We start from the raw sequence: 19,078 nt of genomic DNA, 5'->3' as shown, positions 1-19,078 counted from the left end.
TCATTTTCTAGAAATATATTACAAGAGATTTGTGAACTTGTATTGACAGTTTTCTAATGCATTCAAACACAATGAAATATTTAACTATCAACTAATGTGTTATACATTATTAACTGGATAATTTGCACAGTAAAGAATAAACAATATAAACAAATGCATGCAAGATCATCCCAAGTTCTATATGAACTTAACAGCAACTTCCATGCAATATGTAAAAGTATGGAGGAAAAATATCCTCCATGGTAAAAGCATTTTAACTCGTCCTGTGGCGGATTGCTATAAAACAGTCGTAAATGGCCGACTAAGCACTAAGACCGTTTATAGACCGCTTAAAGCAATCCTCCCCTGAACTTCTACCCATTAGCAACAGGAAGTTGCTATAAAACAAAGGTTAGAAATAGAAGATCTTTGCAGTTAATAGAGGATTGCCAGGATAAAATCATCACTGCATTTTGCTGTTGGTAATATGGCGAGTGAAGAGAGACTAAGTTCACTGTTTATTAATAGCTTTTTAACATAGGATTTTAAATGGTATTCATACATCATTTTTGTATACATTTCAGGCAAAATGAAACTACTCAGCAACAGTGCCTACAATATATAAATGAGTAAAAACTAAATAATGTTATACGTGTTTGCAAGGCAATCGGATATACATAGTTGTACTCTCAATACAGTAATTATTTGAATTGTGTAATGCAAGATCATAGGTGCCAAAAAAAAATTATCTTACAATTAATTTACTTGCTGTGTTATATAGGATGGTGAAAAATATACAATGCCAAATTACAGTCAAAAAGTAATTAAAGCATTATTAAAATACAAAACTAGATTAACAACTAAAAATTAAATGACTATTACAGTAGCAGAATCAGTAGCTATCCATTGAATCCAAATGTATCCCAATATTTACAATCATGTTTTGGTTTGTGCTTCTTTTTTTAATTCCCAAATCTACAAAAAAAAACCATTGATTAAATATTTTTATCTACTACATTTTCAAATACACAATAAATATTTAGTTTTAAAATTATTAGGTAAGATCAAATTCAAAAATGACTATTCCACACATTTTTGTTCCCCCAGCTTTATTTTTCAAATAAAAATGTCATTGGCTGCTCAGTAATCCATATTTTACATTTGATATTCTCAAGAATTATTCCGAGAGTTCCTAAATTATTCACGGAATCTATCAAGTAGAGCATGAAAATTTATGAGCAAAATCAGTAGTTGTATGGTACAATTATTTTTTATGTCAATTGGGTTGAACTCTGTTGACTACAACTTACTTGAATATAGGCCTCAGACAGGGCAATCATTTGTGGCAGAATATCAGACACATGCAGATCTTGAATCTCGTTCCACTTTCCAGTTCCCTGATGATTGTACAAAACATTAAAATCTCTTTATAACAGTACCTTTAATTTCAGTTGTAGATTGAGAGGTTTTTGAATACTTAAAACAACTACTTTCGTAGGGCAAAATATGTAATAATCTGCGACCTTAAGCTCTGTCTACACTATCAAACTAGTTGGACCAAAAAAAGTGTGATGTGCCCAAATAATGGTATTGAAATTCCCAAATATGGTAGTGATATGACATCATCATGTCCATATATGTGCACATCACATTCACATAAATTTTGATAGTGTAGGCAGAGCTTTAGATTAGATGAAATGAATGTGTACATGATTTTTACATTGGTACAAACATAAAGTTTGCTGACATGCTCTGTTACATGTTGGAACATTTTTTATTTGAATGGTTTTTTTGTTGTTTTGGAGTAAGGGAAAATTTTCCCCTCATTCAAACTATTTACAAATTATCTTAATTTACAAAATTATTTTCTAATAAATAAATATTTCTTATTACCTTATGTAGAATGTGGACACGATAGGTGCCTTTGTTGGGTTCACCGTCATGTACAATGTTTGCTATGAGGTCATAGCTAGTATGTGGATGAGCATTACGTACAGCAGGATCAGCTGATAAATACTCTTTTAAATCAATATTCCTATTTAGGTATAGAAAACATTTTATCAGTTACATGTTAAGAGAGCAATATGACATAAAGTGGTACCATCTTTTTTTTTTGACACATCAGTAAAACGGTTTTATTAATTAATGACTGCAGGTAGGAGGCGCGGGCTAAACAGGCTTTAGCCCCACCCCCCTAAAATGTAACTTTTTAAAATAAAATAATGACTATTTTTATTTTTCTGCAACCTGACGGATCGTTTTCATCATTTATGAAATATTTAGCGCCGCGCCCCGCCCCCCTAATCTATAATGCTGGATCTGCACCTGGCTAGAACAAATAACAATTTGATTCACTTACTTGACTGGAAAATTAACAATGGTTCGATTCTTCTCTACAAAAAACGTATTTTTGTTGAAACGTTTGAGACAAAGTATAAGGTACGGAGGTAACCTGGTAAGCTCAAATCTTTTAATGGTAGAGTCTTTATATGTCTTGTATTCCTGAAAACAAATAACTGCTTTAGTATATAATAATTTGTAGTCTTGTTTTTTTAAACTTTGTTTAAACAAAATTTATGTTAGTTGGTGAGGTAGATGAGTCGCTACTACTTGGTATACCACTAAAGCAGGACCTTTTTTTTTACACTGTAGTTTAACATCAATATTTACTGTGTTATGTTTGAGTAAGTAAGGATTAAATTTTATCTTATCTGAATTGTCTTTACCTTTTCTGTGGTGCCATCAAATTTAGCCATAAGTGTTGCCAAAGGAATCTGTGGAATAATGTTTTGTTCTAACTCATCCCGAAACAGAGGAGCTCTTGGGATATCTAACATCAAGTACAGGAATGGTGATTCTATTGATGTCTCTATAAATAAAGATCGATGCAAGATAATCAACATAACAAAATAACTAGAGTAATTATGTAATCTGCAGGTTAAGGATGACTTAACTAGAATAAATATCAGTTTAATTGTTAGTAACTACACCATTTTGACAAACTGAGGGCTCTAACTTGTTGCAGCAAGGGTTTGGGTCAGGGTAGTCAGGTTGACTGCCCAAAGTTTATGCTCAAAAGAATTTATGTTTAGAATAACTAGGGGAGGAGTGTGGTCAAAATTTAACCTCCATCATGCTCTGCCACAAAAGGTTTAACCTCCTAATAATACACACATACACCTAGAATAAGCTATACCTACTGCAGTGCTCCTAATAATACACACATACACCTAGAATAAGCTATACCTACTGCAGTGCTCCTAATAATACACACATACACCTAGAATAAGCTATACCTAACTGCAGTGCTCCTAATAATACACACATACACCTAGAATAAGCTATACCTAACTGCAGTGCTCCTAATAATACACACATACACCTAGAATAAGCTATACCTACTGCAGTGCTCCTAATAATACACACATACACCTAGAATAAGCTATACCTACTGCAGTGCTCCTAATAATACACACATACACCTAGAATAAGCTATACCTACTGCAGTGCTCCTAATAATACACACATACACCTAGAATAAGCTATACCTACTGCAGTGCTCATTTCTGTGAGCCTTTTCCTAATCAAGACGAAAACCTACCTTTGTATTCCTCTTTCTTTAAACACTCTTCCTTATCTTTTTCTGTTATATCTACTGGTAAAACCTTACGTGAGAATATCTTCATAGAACCCTGAAACACTTGGTAAATAATGCTACTGCTCTTCTTTTTGGTCCCATTTAATGCAATATGAAGCGTGTTCAAAAACCAAGACAGAAATTCTACTGGGTCTCCTGAAAGATAAAAATAACAATAGATGAAGATGATGCACAATGTATATCATATGTACAATATCCTAATAGAAGTGATACATGTTGAGCGAGTGACAAGACTGTGAAATCTTAATAGTCATAGTCATAGTCATATATACTTTATTGTCCATTTAAAAAAACAGAAATGTGATTTGAAAACTGGCAAAATACAAAAATATAAAATACAATTTACAAAAACACACACAAAAAGTTAAGAGGCTAAAAATTGTTAAAATTAGATAAAAATTATCGGTTACATTTTACCTTTGTACTCTGGAGTTATATAAGTGTATAGCATTAGGTACAAACGAGCACCTAAACCGTTTTGTTTTGGTATTAAGTGCACGTAGTCTTATGCCAGAATTCATGAGAGCAAATTGTTTGTGAAGAGGATGTGTTTCATCATCAATGATACTTTTTACTTTTTTTAACACATTTTCTTTATACAAGGATTCAACATCAGGTAAGTGCTCTCCTACTAGTCTAATTGCTCTATTTCCTATTCGATTAAGTTTAATTTTATCTTTTTGCATTGTATTACCATAAAAACAAACATTACAAAAAAGTATTACACTGAGAATTACAGAGTTATAAAACAATTTAAGTATAGTTTTGTCAATTTGTAGGTACTTCATTTTTCTTAAAATAAACATCCTTTGGTTTGCTTTGCATGTGGCTTTATTTACATTATTTATCCAATTTAGCTTATTGTCAATTATACAACCCAGATATTTGTACTCATTTACTACTTCAATCTCATTTTCATTTATAATCAGAGGTTCTAAGGGTTCTTTAATTTTCCTAAAATCAATTTGCATTTCTTTTGTTTTCTTTATGTTTAGTTTCAGGTTGTTATTGCAGCACCAGTGATAAAAATCACATCCATATTGCAATGGATTTGAGGCTCACTCGCTCCATGGTTCTGGTGGTAGATTGGGTCTTCTTGGGTAATGACTATAAACTGCAGGTCCGGTAGTCAGTGTGTGTACTTTAAGAACTTAGTACATCTTTAGAGACGAGTAGAGGATTACTAGTTCATGCAGACACTGTCATGGACAGACGAGAGCGCTAGAATTTGCAGCACTGACCTGACGTGATGAAGAATGTAATTGAAAAGTTCACAGTGATCGTTGGGATGGCACTATACAAATGTAAAATATTATTATTCAGTAATAGTACTTTTTACTTGTTCAAAATAACAAACCTTGTTGAGTGATTTGAAATTTCTTCTTACTGCACAAAACAACAGCTTGTAACATCTCATGCGGGCTGACATGAGCTTTGAAATTCCGTGGGTTCCACATCTTTCGCATCAATTCACCAAATCGTTGTGATAGAAGGCACAAAATGTCACCTGGAGGTCGCTTTATGTGAATGTAGTTTTTCTCTTGAAGAAAGTACAGTTGTAAGGGTGTCACATTTGATAAAGCCTACAGGAATGGAGAAGTACAGTTGTAAGGGTGTCACATTTGATAAAGCCTATAGGAATGGACAAGTACAGTTGTAAGGGTGTCACATTTGATAAAGCCTATAGGAATGGACAAGTACAGTTGTAAGGGTGTCACATTTGATAAAGCCTATAGGAATGGACAAGTACAGTTGTAAGGGTGTCACATTTGATAAAGCCTATAGGAATGGACAAGTACAGTTGTAAGGGTGTTACATTTGATAAAGCCTATAGGAATGGACAAGTACAATTGTAAGGGTGTCACATTTGATAAAGCCTATAGGAATGGAGAAGTACAGTTGTAAGGGTGTCACATTTGATAAAGCCTATAGGAATGGACAAGTACAGTTGTAAGGGTGTCACATTTGATAAAGCCTATAGGAATGGACAAGTACAGTTGTAAGGGTGTCACATTTGATAAAGCCTATAGCAATGGACAAGTACAGTTGTAAGGGTGTCACATTTGATAAAGCCTATAGGAATGGAGAAGTACAGTTGTAAGGGTGTCACATTTGATAAAGCCTATAGGAATGGACAAGTACAATTGTAAGGGTGTTACATTTGATAAAGCCTATAGGAATGGACAAGTACAGTTGTAAGGGTGTCACATTTGATAAAGCCTATAGGAATGGAGAAGTACAGTTGTAAGGGTGTCACATTTGATAAAGTCTATAGGAATGGACAAGTACAGTTGTAAGGGTGCTACATTTCATAAAGCCTATAGCAATGGAGAAGTACACTTTGTAAAGTTCTGTCACAAAAATTGTGATGTGCCCATATATGGACATCATGATGTCATATCACTACCATATTTGGGCATATCATCACCACATTTGGGCATATCACACTTTTTGTCACATAAAGTTTTATTGCGTAGACTAAGTTTTATGATATTTGATAAAGTCTGTATTTTCAAATTGTTGACCACAATTTGTGAAAGAAAATTGTCTCAATAATAACATTTAACTTAATTTCTCAATGTCTTGAGCCTTACCACAGTAAAGAATATTTTTGTAATGCCATAATAATATTGCAACTTACGTGAAGTAGCACATTGCAATAGTCATTGGCTTTGATATTGTTTAATCCCACAATTCCTGGTAGATACGTTGTACCATCATAGGCTCTTGACATTTTGGAACTTGTTTCTAAAGCCTTAAGTAGATCTTCAGTAAATGTTGGTCTCAAGACATACTACAAGTAGATAAATAAGTAGGTAAATTACATTATTATATTTTCTGATGTCCAAATAGCAGAGTAAATTTTTTTATAATAAAATAAACTTCATTTACAGTATACATTAGTACACATGATTCATATTCCTTTGAACAACTGTATTTGCAATCACTGATATGTCAAAATTGTTTATTTTTAAATAATTAATTTGAAACTCAACAAAGTATCATCTTAGGTGTCAGCTACTGTATATTGTTACATATTATACAAATATATACTGGGCTGAAGGGCATGGTTAAAAATAAAGCCCAAGGTGATCTTTAGACTATACTGTATCCAGAGAAGAATTTGAGGTACAGTGTAGTACTGTATGTCTCGAGCTATATTTTTGACTGTGCTCTGATAAAAGCCCAGTAAATATTTGTTTTATATACCGTTCCATGCAATTCGGTTGTAGGATAGACCGAAGCAAACGCAAACATGGGCATGGTTTGAGCAGGCTTAACTAGTGGTGGCACAGTTTCGAGTGTCCCCTGAATATGGTTGTCCCAACGGAAGGGTTCTATCTACTGTAATTTTTACATGACTACAATCCATAACAAACCTTGATATCATCTAAGGATGAATCAATGATCTCATAGTTATCTGGAAGGCAGTAAAATCTAAGATTGTGAAGATTAAGAAACACATGATGGTTTACTTGCACACTATGTGTGTATGCATGTGACTTCTGTCCACGACCTGAAATATAAACAAACAAATAATAGTAATACTATGTGAGATTCTAAGGTAAAATATAATGAAAGTTTATATTTCTTAGCCCTTATAGACAAACATTATTATTTACCTATACTCTATTATTTACAAGCATTGTACATTTTTTGTTCATACTGTATTCCGAGTTGAGTAAATAGTTGAATGCAACACTCTCTAGACTTACACCAGGGAATAATTTCGCCAGTGTAGCATAGCAAAAAGCTATACAAAACAACCTTCTTGCTACACAATTCTACAATTGTGTAGCAAAATATACTATAGAAAACTATGTTTCTCGACTCAAACATCAGTTTTATTAGCAATATTGCTAAACGAAATTTTAAGATGAAATTTTTCCCTGTACACTACATTATTTCGTGATTATTAATCATTATAATAATATATTCAATAATGTAATATCGTACTGTACATAATCGGTAACTCCAATCATACAGTACTAACTTTGAAGGCATGCACTTTGTAACATGTGTGTTTCGATGCATTTAGCAGTTATCTCTTTAGAAACATTTGGTAATACTGTATCATCTACAACAGTAGTTTCATTCACTTATTTGACAAAAACGTCTGGGGCTTCTAAAGAGGCAGTAAAGCTCTATAGCTCGTAAGCCAGAAGTCCAAGTATTACTATGTAGGCCCATAGAAATATTATAGTATAATATCTCTATGGTAGGCCTAAATGAAAATTGGATAGTATTTTGTTCAGCATTGAGACAACTTACCTTGAAAGTACTTTCCACAAACAAGACAGGCATAAACATTTAAATGGGACAAAGACACAGAGCAGAGTTTCTCAAAGTCAAAGTCCAGTAGATGCCTGTTAGAAATAATAATTCAAATATTAAGATTTATAATTACCTACAGTAACTTGAACTGTGTGTCAACTGTGCAAATTTGCATTTATGCACTTGTCAATTGTATGACCCACTATACGACCCCCGGGAGAAGTGCGTCATGGGTGAGTCATTTACAAATAATTACTGACGCAGGGGTGCGTCAAAAAACCTAGATGGTACGTCACATCAATGAACAAGGTGCGTCAATGTCCGTCACTTTACCACCCACCATATCATAAACAACATGGTCACAGTGCGTCAAAATGGGTGCGTCATGGTCACCTAAAAGTAAGTCACATTTTTGACGCACGGGTGCGTCATGGTATTCAAAGGTATGACGCACATCGGACAAATGACACACCTCTCCCGGGGGTCGTATAGTGGGTCATACAATTGACAAGTGCATTAATAACACCTGATATGGAACCAATTAAAATATAACTACAACTCTTTTATAACCCTCAAATAATTTGAGAATAAATGCAGCAACAATGATCGTCACATCTTAAGTTGATAACTGATTCTAGACGCATTTTAAAGAGGATGAATGAAAGTGAATTGTGAACTGTTACAATGTGTGATAAATTGTGTACAAAAGTTATTAATATGGTAAAATCTGTATTGTAAAAGTACTGTAGATAAATATTACGGAAATGCATGCATACCTACAGGTACAAACTATGCAAAACTCAAATTTTTCCTAAAATTCTGCTTCCAGGTCGCACAGACGACTATACTGTCAAGTGTCAAAGAATCATTCTGTTCACACTCAGATATGCATGCATTTTTATGTAATACAGATTTTACCGAAATGAATACATCATGTTTGTTTTGGTAAAAAATAATGACTGGGGTAATAATGTGAAGCGCTTAGAAGCATTGTGCAATACAAAAATGGTATGGCAGATTGTGTATTTTGTAGTGTTATTACTGAACATGTAATTATAAATTTATACTATTACCTGTTTATTGTGTCTAAATATGGACAATTTCGACTCATTTCAAGTTTCAAATGTTTTGCTTTATCTATAAAAATAGAAAAAAAGATTTATACAGATGGTATAAGCCTAGTTAGTACTATAGAGATATTTGACTCGATGAAAAATTGACTGCTCTGTCTTGTTATAAAAAATAGAGAATAGAAATATTCTCACCATCCAACTCATAAACATTCATTCATTTGTTACTTTTGTATAATTATATACACCACACCCCTCTATCATATCATAACGGTATAGCCTAGGCCTAGTCCAAAAAGGTCTAGGCCTAGTCTAGGCTAGTAGTAGGAGGCCAAAAACTGTAAGTGTAAACTGATCCAAAAATTCATTAATAATAATATAGGCCTAGGCCTAGGCCTTTAGTACTGTAGGTAGTAGGCCTACAATTACAATCCGGCTTTCCTCCTCCTTTTCTGTTAATCTCATGTTTGATTTAAAAAGTTAGGGCGCGACCGAATAGTTTCTAGTCGTGATTTCAAGTAATTTTCATTCTTTTTAGGTCCGGTACAACGTTACCAAAATAACACAAAAAAAACTATCTTGGGCCTACACATTTATTTTTATATCCTTATTTATGATAGCCGGTGATAAGAGATTATAAAATTATAAACGATTGACAATGAAATAATTACCACCTTCTTCTTCGTCATCAGAAATATCATCATTTGTTCGCTTTTTGGGAGATAAAGCCATTTTTAATTTAGTTTTGTTAAACCACGCGCTCTCTGCTGTGGGCCAGGTAAGAGTCTGATCTCTGCGGCCCAATTGCGAGAAGCGGCCGCCACACACGTCGTCGTCACACACTCACCACCACTAAAGCTTTTCCTTGTGAAGGAGTCTAAAGTCGCGGTCAATGAGTTATTTTAATTGATGTAAAGAAGATAGGTACTGATGATAAGCATATAACTAATGTTGAATTAAATAGGCATAATTTGTTCATTGTAGTATATTGTAAATTAACAGATTTGTTTAAGTTAAGTTCCTTATAAACTATGCTAGGCCTAGGCCCTACTAGTCTACTAGGATATAGCCTAGGCCTAACCTAATGCATATTAATGACATACATTGGATTCGGAGACGATTCGGCCCTAAGTTTAGACGATTCGGCCCACTTTTGGAAACTTTTTTTCTGTTTTTTTTTCTATAGTAAGCCTATTTCTTTGCAGAAGTTGGAATGGGTTTCAAGAAGAAATGAGCAAAGCACCAAAGAGAAAACGGTTAAAGCAATCTACACTTTCAGATATGTTTCGTAATCCCAGTGAACGTCAAAAAAAGCAATTATGTATGTTTAACTGCAATTCAAGTCCATGAGGTGTAATTTAAGCAATTGTATTCACTAACAAAAAAATGTATATTACATAGCCTATACTAGAACAGGATTGGTAGAGAAACGTGTTTTTGACAGATTTATGTTTGTGTAATTTTCGTGTCCCCGTCATTAGAGTGAAAAATAACATTTTAAAAATATCATTTGACTTACTAAAAGAATCTATTTATGTTTGTTATAATTTACCCAATCATACAATTGACAACCTTTGTTGGTTTTGGTAGAATTGACTGAGTTTAAATTTGGACTATTAATGTTTTTATTTTTTTAAATCAAAGTTGAAGAAGAAGTTTTAAATGAGCTTTTCAATTCAAGTACTGACAGTGATTTTAAAAGGCAACAGAGAAAACTGTTAGCTGAAGCAGCAGAAAACAGGTAAACAGTTTTAATGATCTAAACATTTTTTTTTCTAGATTTGTTATCATATCCCATTGATTGTAAATTCTTTAGAAATAAACTTCCATGTAACGTTTTGGAAAATAATCAGGAAGAACGTATATTTTCTTATAGGAATTGTAATTCTGGAGAAATAAGCAAAGAAATTGAAAAAAGATGCAATAAACAAGGAACCTCTAGTGGTAGTGGGTGCCATAAATTGTCATCCAATGTTGAATCCATAGCAGTAGACCAGACTCCTGATGAACCATCTACTTCAGCTGCTGCTGCTGCTACTTCCCTTGATTTTTCAACGTCACCTACATTACAATATGACTTTGATGACTCACCACCATTATTTTCAGAGTAATTAATCATATTTTAACACTTCTCATTACTTAATGATTACTGGATGAATGTTTATTATGAGACAATGGTTACTGTGTATTAAGTTAGAACAAACAGACTTTATAAACATTCACTGATGATAGGTCATCTTTTTATATTCCCAACAATCAAAATCAATTTGACCTTCCTGTATCATTATTTTGCATAAAAATTATTAAACATTTTCTTTTTTTTTTTTATTGAAGTGACTGTCCACATCAATGCAGCTTTAGCTATACTGTAAATGTGGTCATATATTGTCAATAAAACCTGATTAAGAGTTGAAAGGGAAATAGTAAAACTGAAATGATAATAAATTTGAAAATTAAATTATTATACTGTATATTTGCTCTGTTTTTCGTCATAACGCTTTTTAATCTTCAGTTCAGAACCACAGTCAAGTCAGGGTGAGGTCAGTGATTCAGATGTAAAGGTTCCATCACTTAGCAGAGAAAAGAGTTATGGTGTACCTTACAGTGCTCTGAACAGAAAACCAGTATGTAATGGAAAGCCTAAACAACTCACACCAACTTCTGAGCACACGATACTCTTTAGGGTAAGGTATAGAAACTCATACTATGAACCAATTCTTCTGTTTCAAAACCCATGGCCCAACCACTCGAAGGGTCCTGTCACATGTAAGGATTTTTTCTAAGGACAAAATTACAACTTCCAAAGACTTTGTTTATATGTAGAGCATCTTGTGTATATGTTTGTCTTGTGAACCTATGAGGGTCCCTAATGATCAGCAATTGCTGGATGGATCACCCTCATTAAATATGGTAAAAAAAAAACAAACAAACAAACTCAACAGTTCAATGCAAGAATCTATGTTTGCATTTAGAATGCAATTTCTCCATGATAAATGCAAATTTAAACAATTTTGTTTTTGCAGCCTCATATTCAGTCCGGACGTGTACCTTGTCCATATCCTGATGCATATTGTGATCATTGGAGCAATGATTTTGTGAGAATGCCATGTTCAAAGGAAAACCTTTATCCTTATCAGGATGAGGTAGGTGTATTAAGGGTCTTTCACACCTGTTCAGGCACGGTTTTGTCTGGCGCCGAAAAATCCAATCGAACGTCAATGTTTCATTTTCACGCGGCTACACGTATATCGATTGGCACATAGAAACATTGATGTTCGATTCGCCGGATCAAAACCGTGCCGGAACAGGCCGGTGTGAAAGACCCTTAAGCGATGTACTAGTGTGTAGAGAGGTGGCAATGGGACACCTTAACAAAGCCTTCTTTTGCCACTTGAACCTCCACTTATTAGCTTTTAGTATTTTTTTCAGATTGAAAATATATTTTTGTTGATACTATTGCTTTTAATAATTATGCTATCAATATATTTCAGGCTTGCATGGCAAAATCAAATGTTGATATAAAGTTTGCGGTACACCACGTATCTTAGTTCTGAAAAGAATTTTTTAGTTTCTCGACGTTTTGATCAATATGCTTTGATCGTCCTCAGGAGTGAGAATGTTTCAACATGAATGAATGAACTCCTGAGGACGATCAAAGCATATTGATTGAAACGTCGAGAAACTCAACAAATCTTTTCAGAACTAAGATGCGTGGTGTACCGCAAACTTTATATCAACATGCTATCAATTAAACAAACTTATCAATTGTTACTTTCACTTACATTTTGAATTGATGAGTAATTACAGTATTCAAATTTTAGTTTTATAAATCTTTATTTTTTTAACTTAGAATGGACAAAAAGTTTTAATTAGTAGGTGGGACATAATTAAAACCACACTGGAACAAGGCATTAGAAACTCATCTGATTTAGAGGTAGGTGCTATGTACATAAATGTGAACACAATATAAAATGTACCCAAATGCAAAGTGAATTCTAAAGGTCAGTTTACACCAAACAAATTTGATTTAGTTTGTTATGACTACATACTGTTGTATACATAACAACAGACCAGTGTTTTGGGAGAGTTGCTGTAATTTATGTTCATAAACAACCTGAACTAGTAAACAATGGATATACACAGACATATATTTAAAAAAACAATTCTTTTTTTCTACAGAATGCTATATTAAAGTACAATGCCAGATATTGCAATAAGTGGAATTTCCAGGGCCTGCATAGTTTTTTTGGTCATGTTTTGGATGAGAGTGAGCATGATCATTTCTTTCTAACGACAATGCCAGCTATAATAGATCTTGCATTACAATTGCCAAACATATGTACACAGGTAAATCATTGGATTGGTTTTTTTTTGTCAGGATGTTTGATAAATGTTTAGTTTTTTGTATGTGTATGCGTGTAACTGTATTTTAATCATGTTTTCTAACCTTGAAATACAAATTTCAATCATGTATTTGACAATAAATTTTGACTTGAATTTGAATTGGTTGTTAGTTTAATTGATTAAGTATTAATTCTAAGATACATCATTATATTTTTTTCCAAATGCTACACTTTAGTTGAATTAAAGTTTACCATTCAATTCATTTATTAATTTACTTGCTTCTTTGTATTTTATATACAGTAATTTTTTTTTTCATGAAAAATGATATAATGGTGATAGTAATAATGAACCAATGAACAACAACCAGAGTTAAACAACAATAAATAATGGTAATACAAATAAAACTATGTATATAACATGAAACAAAATTTGCTTATTATTGCTTAAAAGTTTCATATGATGTTGTTAAAAGCCTTGAGTAAATTTTGTCCAAATACAAATTGAGTGATTTAAAAAAAAATTGTATTTATAGAGTCCACCTCTTTTGAAATGCAAGAAAAATCATGCAATTACAATGACTCAGAAACAAGTTGCTAGCCTGCTGGCTAATGCATTCTTCTGTACGTTTCCAAGACGTAATACTCAACAGAAGAAATCTGAATACTCCTGTTATCCGGATATTAATTTCAACAGGTTAGATGCTTTTTATACAAATATTTTTGGCCACAATAACAAAATAAACTTACCTATATATGAAAATCAGTTTATAAACATTTAAGACTGGAAAGGAGTTTGAACTTCATAGCAATTAATGATTAGTATTTAATTTACACAGTAATTTATAGTATTTCTCATCCATTAAACAACTATGAAAGGTACAATATGATGAAACTTTATTGCAAAAATAAAATCTTTCTTTACAGTATGTACACTTAACATTTCTATTATAAAGTTAATTTGAATATAAATTTGATTATATACAGAATGTGTTTCTAAATGTATTAGTTTTAACTTCCGGATAGAGTAATCTACATGACCGATTGAATTAACAAGTTTTCTCAAAGACATTCCGCATTTAATAAGCATTATCATAATTTAATTGGTCACTTGTGGTTGTTTTTAAATTTAGATTATTTGAAGGAACCTCTGGTAAAAAGAAGAACAAAGCAGAGAAACTAAAATGTATTTTAAACTACTTTCGAAGGGTTACAAGTCAAGGTTTGATTATTGTTGTTACTTATTTAATTCTTATTATTTTATTATAATCAATCTTTCAACGAATCTAATTTTCTCTCCATTCAATAATACAAAAATTCATTATTTGGTTATTACACACCTACTGTAGTACTTCATTAAAATAATCTGCTGCTAGCCTTCTTGAATCATTATGAGAAGACTGGAGGCTAGGCCTAAAACCAGAACTCCAATTTGAATCTTCAGTAGAACCGTTAAATATGGCATACAATATGTGATAATCGAAATCATTTGTTTGACAGAGCCTACTGGTACTATTACATTTAGACGTTGTGCAATAAGTAATTTTCCTGATTGGACTAGATGTAATAGAAAACTTTGCAATCTTCATGTCAGTACACATGGAACCATTGAGGATCAAGGCAAAGGGATGCTTCAGGTACAGTAATTGAAAAATAATCAAATCAAAATATCAAGTTTAATCAAAGACAGTTACCTATTGAAATGTATGATATGTTCATATATATATATATATAACTCTAGTCTTTTCTTTTCAATTTATGTTGTTTTATCCAGATGGATTTTGCTAACAAATTTGTGGGTGGAGGTGTTCTGGGTTATGGAAGTGTCCAAGAGGAGATTCGATTTTTAATTTGCCCAGAGTTGCTAGTATCAAGACTTTTCACAGAAGTTTTAGATGACAATGAATGCTTACTAGTTACAGGTGTGTATGGAATTTAATATCAGAATCATATCAGAATATCAATTTTTTTGCTGGTAAAGAGTAATTTAAGAAGATGGATTAGTAAGGATGGTGGTTGTATTACATTTTACAGGCTAGCTAGCGTAACCTGTCTGGCTAGAGACTAAACCAGGTTTATTTATGATTGTGTACTCTTTTTTCATGCTATTACTGTATATTCATTGAAATATTGAGATTTGATGATGTGATATTGAAATTGTAAATGTTATTGTATATGTGTGACCTAGTGAGGAAGTATGATGAGTCTCAATTTAATATATATTTTGTCTTTTTGCTTGAATTGTATTTTCCTATAAGTATCATTTGTGTTTCTTCACACTAGGTCCTGAACGATTTAGTGATTATAAAGGATATGCTAATACCTTTGAATGGAACGGAAATCATGTTGATAACACTCCAAGGTACTTAACTCTTTTAAAACACTAAAATTGGTCATCCCGATAATAACAGTCAAGATGTTCTGTGAAAGAGTTAAAAATCTATTTAAATTTCTTTAGAAACAATTTAATATTAATATTATGAAAGTGATTACGTAGAAAGTATAATTAATTTCAATTTCTGTCATGTTTTAATTTTTTTATCTACTAATCCCGGCCCACATAAATATTTTGTTGTGTTTTAAACTTTTTCAAAGATAACGAACCTTCTTTAAAATTCATTCTACATAATTTTATCTTTTTTCGACAGAGATGAATGGGGACGCCGCTACACAGAGATTGTAGCAATGGATGCATTAAGATTTCACTCCAAAGGCAATCAGTATAGGCCTGCTCTGCTTACTAGAGAAATGAATAAAGTAAGAAATTTGTACCATAAGATATGCTTGCTTACCAATCAATGTAACGTACCTAAAAATTGTCCATAGAGCTGAACAGTACCAGGCTTAAATTATATACAAATATGGGAATATGTAGCTATGATGATTGTTAAGTAATGTATTGTATCAAATCAATTATTAAAATTATTTAGTAATTCAGAAAATAATGTTTAATTGGTGTAAAACATGGGCGCAATTTGAAACCAAATAGTCAATGCAGATTGCGTCCGCAATTCTGTTTTGCGCAAATCGATCAAATCTACAGGCATAACCACATTTAATTGCCAAAATTGTAGCTACATTACCACTACATAACAGTGACGTCTTTAACAATCTTATGGCTTCTCTTATAGGCTTATTGTGGTTTTAATGACAGTATGACACCGGTCGTAAACAGATCAGCTATTGCTACTGGTAACTGGGGATGTGGTGCTTTTGGAGGGGACCCTAGGCTCAAAGGTAAACAAAGTCTATGCATAGTACAGTAAACATTCAATTCCATATTAAGACATGTTTCTTATAAAAAGTAGCTATAATTAAATTGTTTTAAACAAAAATCATGGTTATTGTATTCATCAGTAATTCATGGCACTGTATAGCAATTATGCAGGGAGTTTCTTAGGTTTTCCTAGTAGAAAATCAACTGAGTTAATACCTGAATTATTTGTTTTGCACTTATAGCTCTTTTGCAATTAATGGCTGCAGCTGAATGCCAGAGAGACATGGCCTATTTTACGTTTAATGATGCAAGTCTATGTAGTGACTTGCACAATATCCACGCATTCTTAATACGTCACGAAGTTACAGTCAGTAAGTGGTTGCATTATCGTTACTTTCACAACCAAACCTTAAGCCTTGAAGTTGTCCACACTATCAAACTTCATGTGATACATACATGATGATGATGATGTTATATCACTACCATATTTGGGCATATCACTACCATATTTGGGCACATCACACTAGTTTGATAGTGTCGGCAGAGCTTTAAATGGTTTTCGATAGGTTTGCTGTTTAGTGAAGACAGACATCCTAGGTGACATAAAAAATGTTAGCCTTCCCAAAAAGTTAGTGGTGATTTAGGCCTAAATTTAATCTTAGCCTTCAAGCACAGCTCAAAGGTTTATACTAGGCTAACAATCTAGAGGAAATGCAATCTGTATTTTTGTTATACAGAATTGAGTACATGTTATTCTGGTCCCTTATACTACTACTTGTTAGTTATGATATTTCAGTAATAAATTATCATCACGATAACATTTCAATCTTAAATTTTGGTATTCCTTAGGATCTCTGTTAAATGTGCTTCAACAATACAGTAAAAGTGGACAGTCTCTCAGCCTGTATGATTACATATATCAGTTCTACACTAAGTACAACGAATCAACAGATGAAGAAGATCAAAATGCTTCAAATACGTGATTGGTACAGTGAATAATGATGACCAACAAGAAAATAGTATTTGTCAATATGACAGCTATCATGTGTGCTGTAAGAGGAGTTCCTCCACCACATGTACCGTTATACACACATGAATAAGAACTGTATTATCCAATTTACAGGAAGAGAAATAGTGTTAAAATCATACCAACAATTTATAATAATAATGTAGACTCGAATGCAAAGTATACCATACGAAAATAGATACATTTTAGTCAATGAAATGTTGGAAAGGAAGAATTAGAATTTTATATTGTAATGTTTATAACTTTGATAAATACTTTGATATTTGATAGGAACTGTATAAGACTGATTATTTATTTAAAAGACAGTGTATTTATTTAAAAGTATTAAGCTGTGATGAATATCTACTAAAAACTCAATTTGGTTATTGTGAATAATTCATGGTGTTCATCTATACAAAGAGGTAGTAGAACATATGTACATTGTATGTACATACAAATTTTGATTGAAGCATGGATAACTATAGTCTTGAAGGTTCACATGCATACATACACTGACATACAGGTTGCCTTTTGACATACCCACATGGGCTCAACTATGTGTCCAGTAAGAAGGGATTTAAGTGATAGGCTACATGAAGAAAGTTCCTTGTTAAAGTTAAAAAAGAAAAAATTTACCGTGTTATGGACATAATTATGCATGAAAAAAAAGTAATTTTTAAAAGGCCAGGTAATTTTATATCATAAAAGTTCCTGATGAATAAGAACTGTGTCGCAATGAATGTAGGAAAATTGTTTAGCTAGATCCAGTGAAACTGCGTTAATTTTATTAGGCCTCTGATTTCTGCTATGGCTGGAAAGTCAATCGCCTACAAGTTTAATATTTTATTTATTGTGTAAAATTCTAAGAGGTAATATAGGTAAATAAGTATTGTGTGCGAATGGTAAAAAAAAAAAATTGGGCTATGCATTTTTTATCATCAAAGTGTAATAATATATTTATTTATTGAAACTACACCTTTACATGAGTGGCACTCGCTAAGAAACTGTGTCTTCATAAACATACAAATATGAAACGGATACAATATCAATGAGATATTCCCGGGAACATAAAAAATAAAATAATAAATAATTTGAAATGCACTGGAATGACTAAAAATTACCACATCCTTCACCACCAAGGGGAAGTAAACTTCACTCACAAAATGTGTATAGTGCAGTCTTCGTTAGAAGATTGATGAAATAAAACATTGTATACGTGAAATGTGACTGTGTGATATTAATTTTATAAAATACATACAGGCATCTAAAAAAACACTATTTTTAATTTACTGAAATATAAAGTACAGTATTCACTTTTTCCACAACAAAAAATGATTTTGCTTACCTTCCTGTGTATTTAAAAAAATTTAAATTACTCTTTTATATGGTATTATTGTTTTTTTTTTAATTTGTTATCAAAACATTATGTGACATAAAAATTGCCTATTCAATCAAAAAATTGTATAAAGCTCTCTGGGCTTATTGCTTATTTGTGCGTTGTTTGCCTTCCATACAAAAAGTTGACACGTGAGA

The 19,078-nt window shown here is 32.5% G+C and overlaps 2 protein-coding genes across 4 annotated transcripts; one reads left to right on the top strand and one right to left on the bottom strand.

Moving 5' to 3' along the window:
• Window positions 1-35: 35 nt before the first annotated feature.
• Window positions 36-9,747, bottom strand: LOC140050952 (ubiquitin carboxyl-terminal hydrolase 39-like). 2 transcript variants are annotated; one of them, XM_072095969.1, is made up of 12 exons: window positions 9,657-9,747; window positions 8,986-9,049; window positions 7,910-8,004; window positions 7,018-7,154; window positions 6,279-6,431; window positions 4,995-5,220; window positions 3,581-3,772; window positions 2,706-2,848; window positions 2,339-2,481; window positions 1,873-2,014; window positions 1,290-1,376; window positions 36-954 (listed from the first exon to the last, which is right to left on the bottom strand). In XM_072095969.1, exons 1-12 carry the CDS (start codon window positions 9,712-9,714, stop codon window positions 916-918), a joined length of 1,479 nt encoding a protein of 492 aa, XP_071952070.1. In that variant the 5' UTR covers window positions 9,715-9,747; the 3' UTR covers window positions 36-915. The 2 variants fall into 2 exon arrangements, with proteins under 2 accessions (XP_071952070.1, XP_071952068.1); XM_072095967.1 differs by having other exon boundaries at window positions 9,654-9,746.
• Window positions 9,748-9,817: 70 nt separating this feature from the next.
• LOC140051022 (poly(ADP-ribose) glycohydrolase-like) lies at window positions 9,818-18,972 on the top strand. Of its 2 annotated transcripts, none has more exons than XM_072096088.1 (17): window positions 9,818-9,906; window positions 10,188-10,303; window positions 10,627-10,723; window positions 10,859-11,089; window positions 11,495-11,666; window positions 12,006-12,125; window positions 12,833-12,916; window positions 13,162-13,329; window positions 13,859-14,019; window positions 14,456-14,544; window positions 14,823-14,959; window positions 15,097-15,244; window positions 15,606-15,684; window positions 15,971-16,079; window positions 16,454-16,559; window positions 16,782-16,910; window positions 17,389-18,972. In XM_072096088.1, the coding sequence occupies exons 2-17, from the start codon at window positions 10,213-10,215 to the stop codon at window positions 17,520-17,522; spliced, it is 2,055 nt and encodes a 684-aa protein (XP_071952189.1). In that variant the 5' UTR covers window positions 9,818-9,906; window positions 10,188-10,212; the 3' UTR covers window positions 17,523-18,972. The 2 variants fall into 2 exon arrangements, with proteins under 2 accessions (XP_071952189.1, XP_071952190.1); XM_072096089.1 differs by having other exon boundaries at window positions 9,819-9,906; window positions 10,169-10,303.
• The last annotated feature ends 106 nt before the right edge of the window (window positions 18,973-19,078 follow it).

The sequence above is a fragment of the Antedon mediterranea genome, chromosome 6, assembly GCF_964355755.1.
Source record: "Antedon mediterranea chromosome 6, ecAntMedi1.1, whole genome shotgun sequence".
Lineage (NCBI taxonomy): Eukaryota > Metazoa > Echinodermata > Crinoidea > Comatulida > Antedonidae > Antedon > Antedon mediterranea.
This window is presented reverse-complemented; position numbering and strand designations above follow the sequence as displayed.

Coding starts and splice junctions, on each gene's coding strand:
- LOC140050952 (XM_072095967.1), bottom strand. CDS start 9,714: ATGGCTTTATCTCCCAAAAAGCGAACAAATGATGATATTTCTGATGAC. Junction 7,155..7,909: donor TTGTGGAAAGTACTTTCAAG/GTAAGTTGTCTC, acceptor TTTATATTTCAG/GTCGTGGACAGAAGTCACAT. Junction 3,773..4,994: donor ATTTCAAATCACTCAACAAG/GTTTGTTATTTT, acceptor TTTATCTTTCAG/GAGACCCAGTAGAATTTCTG.
- LOC140051022 (XM_072096088.1), top strand. CDS start 10,213: ATGAGCAAAGCACCAAAGAGAAAACGGTTAAAGCAATCTACACTTTCA. Junction 11,667..12,005: donor AGCACACGATACTCTTTAGG/GTAAGGTATAGA, acceptor TTGTTTTTGCAG/CCTCATATTCAGTCCGGACG. Junction 15,685..15,970: donor CATGTTGATAACACTCCAAG/GTACTTAACTCT, acceptor TTTTTTCGACAG/AGATGAATGGGGACGCCGCT.